The following is a 3,687-nucleotide window of genomic DNA, read 5'->3' on the forward strand; positions in this document are numbered from 1 at the left end:
GCAGGGGAAACACAATCAGCCACTGTGTTCTTAATAGAAAGCATCCACTTGTCTTGAAGGGAAAAAGCTATCTCAGTAAGCTTTGGTCTTCCACAAGACACGGACCCAGAGACTAGCAAGATCAGAATCTGGCTGACCAATCCTGATAAGAGGACTTCCTCACGTAAGGTGCAGCGGTCCAAGGAGAAGGGTCTATGAACGCCCCAAAATTCCAAACAGAATTGAGTATATGCCTGTTTTCCTGACAAAAGGGTCCTTCCTTTCTCATATTCTGAGGGAAAGAAAAGGACGAAGACAGTTGCAGGTTAGGATACAAAAGCCAGTAGATATACTTAGAGCCAGCCAAGTCTGAGAGCTCTCAAAGCCATTACTGAAAAGTCGGAACACAGACTCATAGCAGAGAAAACTGAGCACTTGATTTTATGCTTTATCTTTTTTTGTGAGTGACTGGCCAGTATGGGGAACTGAACCCTTGACCTTGGTGTTACAAGGCTGCGCTCTAATCAACCAAGCTAACTGGTCAGCTCTACGTTCTTTTTCCTAATTGTATTTCAAGTCTTTTGAAAACAAGACCCTAGAAACCCCCAGGTTCAAGGATGCCCCTGGGTGTGGTCCACTGCTGCAGGAGTCTGGGGGAATCTTGTACACATGCTTGGGTTATTTATTCACCAACTTTAAACCCCATGATAGAAGACAAGACAAAGCAGTAATCCTTCCTCCATGGTATGTGCTGATTTCAGAGAAGGCGAAGGCAACATGGAAAACACTGTAACTTTTCTTGGAACTGGGCTGTGATGAGAGGTGACTGCCATGAAAAAAACCTACTATCTTTTCCCTGATCCTTCCCTTCCAGTTCTTGAAGATAAAGCAGAAAATAATCTTCTCTGAAGATACTTGATAATTCCAAAAACAAAAACACATGTTTCCAAAGCTTTCAGATACTCTGAGGAAGAAAAACATAACTGCATTAACACAAATTAACTGCAATTTGGCAACAAAGAGTAATAACATTGGTTAGAGTGCAGACACCTAAAAAACAAGAACAGCAAAAAAAAAAAGCAAATTCAAAGAGTTAAGATTTCTTTAACAGAACAGACAATTGAGATCTTCAAATCCTTTTTGAAATTAGTCTTTAATATTCTCCCCTATTTCCAGCTAAATAACCACAGAATACCAAGATTTTTTTTGTCACTCAACATTTTCTAGCCTGTAACTCTTAGGAATACATAGTCCCATGTCCTCATCAGGTATTCACTCTTCCAAGCAGGTCTCCATCCATTAGCCTTGTAAATACCAGCCTCCTCTTTCCTCCCAGTCTCAAGGTTACTCTCAAAAACACTGGTAAATCCAAAAAGAGCTTTTAAGTGGCAAGGCATGGCCCATCAACAGTCAGCTCCAGGGCAGTTTTCAGCCCTGCCTCACCTGGGTCTAGTTCAGCTGGCGGATGAGTTGATTGATGCGTTCACCCCGATAACCAGGTGTGCCCACCTCCTTGAGAAAGCCCACTTTATTCTTGGTAGCATGACGGGCCACTGAGAGTTGGAATGGGTGCAAGAAACATGAGATCTCCTGGAAATACTTCCCCGGGAAGGCAATTTCATGAATGAGGTCTTCCAAGCAAATGACACCAAACCGCCCTAAGGAACATAAGGGCACAGGTTCCCTCATTCAACGTTTACCCAGCATACACTGAGAAGCTCTTATATGCAGGAGCTGGGCATTTTGGCAGGTTCTCGGGACCCTAAGAATACAACCTGGATCCCACATCGAGGCTGCCAGCAACCTCTGCTCTCTGTCCGAACAGACCCCTAAGCCGCACCACTCACCCAGGTGATCCTCAATCACTGTGTTGTCCGTTAGAGGGATGGTCTTATTCTTGACCTTGGCTTGTCCACGTTTCAAGATCAGTTCCCGGACAGACTTCAGATTTGGAAATCTATGTGCAGCAGAATAAAGCACAGCCTTAGCCAGAACTTGGCACACTACATTACACTGGCCACGAGGTCCTGCAGCCTGACTGAGGAGAAAAGATTAGAGAGGTTCTCCCGCCCACTCCTTCCCCCAAAGAAGTGCTCTGCAATCACATTCCAGCAGGGATGCTTGGGAATACACGAAGGAGGGGATAAAAAACTGGAGTGGCCTTGGCTATGTAATCAAAAATTGAAACTTATGGGGTCGAGCCCGTGGCGCACTCGGGAGGGTGCGGCGCTGGGAGCGCGGCAGGCTCCCACCGCAGGTTCGGATCCTATATAGGGATGACCGGTGCGCTCACAGCGCTCACTGGCTGAGCGCGGTGCAGCCGGTCTCAAAAAGGACAAAAAAAAAAAAAAAAAAAAAAAAAATTGAAACTTATTGATATAAATATTCACCAGGCAAACGAAAACAGAAACCATTTCATGGCTTACAGCCTAGGACTCTGGCCTTGGGTGACCCTCTACTCAAGACGGTGCAAGAGCTGGAATTAAATCCAAGATTCTGTCGGGTTTTAACATTTCAGGAATACTAACTACTCTTACACAAGCACTCCCCCAAGCTCTCCTTCTGAACTCCTTTCATGTCTTTGAGGTCTCAGGTTCAAGTTCCTGCCTTCAGAGTGGGTGTCCTCAAAACAACCCTCCACCCCCAATCCTGCACTTTATCCCCATAGCTTAAGTGCTTAGGTCAGTCTCCCCAACCTTGCAGACAAAAACTGTCTGTTGTGAACACTGAATTCCTAGCACAGCTTGCCTTAGGCTCTTAGGGCCTCCTATCTCCCCATTTCCCCAGAAAGGCATCTGAAGCTGAACCAACAGTTTGCCCCAGCCTCACAGAATCGGGAAGACACCAGTTCCCTACCTCTGGATGCGTACAACAAAGGCCAAGGAATGATTATCTGGCATTTCCAGAGCATGAGGTTTCACTTCTAGTCGTCTGAGACGCACCATGTCGCGTTGCTGCCGCCAGGAATCATGTAGGAATGATTCCAGTCGCTTAAACCTGAGCCCTTTTCCTTTTCTTTGCTACAGGGAAGACAGACCGTCATCACCATTTTGTGCCTCTATTCTCCCCATGTGTTCTGCAAAGGGGAGCAAATGAATATCCTCTATTCTTATATAACGGAATAGTGAGAAATCCACGGAAAAGTGGAGCTGAGAAAAGTCTGATAAGAATAAAAAAATTAGATTACTTGTCAACCACTGTTTACCAAGTGTTTATGAAACCTAACATCATATTAGGGACCATAAAGTACAGAAAAGCACGAGCCAAATATACTCATGCAAATGCCCAAACACTTAAGTTTTTTTCTCTAAAGACATTTAGCAAATAGCAAAAATTGTTCAGCACATTTTTTTACGAATACATCTCTGCCAGGTTTGGTTTCTCAAATCACTCAACATGAACCTAGAAAAAACAGTCTCCACTGCACTTTTTTCTTAACAAGCTCTACTCCAGCGTTTTGCCAGCAGAAGGTGTTGGATAAATATTTGCTAAACGAAGACATAAACCAAATACCTGGTATATTGAACCGATGGGAGAGCGGCTTGTCGATGCCAAATTTAGTTGAACGTAGGCTAGGTAAAACTCACCAAGTAGGGCCGGCCCGGTGGCGCACTGGATAGTGCGCCGCTTGGGAAGCGCGGCGGCGCTCCCGCCCGAGGGTTCGGATCCCACATACAGACCGGTTCCTGCTCACTGGCTGAGCGAGGC

At 45.4% G+C, this 3,687-nt stretch overlaps 1 protein-coding gene across 1 annotated transcript in view; it reads right to left on the reverse strand.

Annotated features, from left to right (window-relative positions):
- Positions 1-643: 643 nt before the first annotated feature.
- RPL7L1 (ribosomal protein L7-like 1) overlaps positions 644-3,687 on the reverse strand; it is a 5,192-nt gene continuing 2,148 nt past the window's right edge. The window contains exons 3-5 of the mRNA XM_008573184.1: positions 2,836-2,999; positions 1,827-2,017; positions 644-1,637 (exon numbers count right to left, since the gene is read on the reverse strand). Of these exons, the coding sequence (XP_008571406.1) occupies positions 1,429-1,637; positions 1,827-2,017; positions 2,836-2,999 (564 nt within the window). The 3' untranslated portion in view covers positions 644-1,428. The remainder of the gene's footprint in view (positions 1,638-1,826; positions 2,018-2,835; positions 3,000-3,687) is intronic.

Source organism: Galeopterus variegatus, unplaced genomic scaffold (genome assembly GCF_000696425.1).
Source record: "Galeopterus variegatus unplaced genomic scaffold, G_variegatus-3.0.2 Scaffold887, whole genome shotgun sequence".
Lineage (NCBI taxonomy): Eukaryota > Metazoa > Chordata > Mammalia > Dermoptera > Cynocephalidae > Galeopterus > Galeopterus variegatus.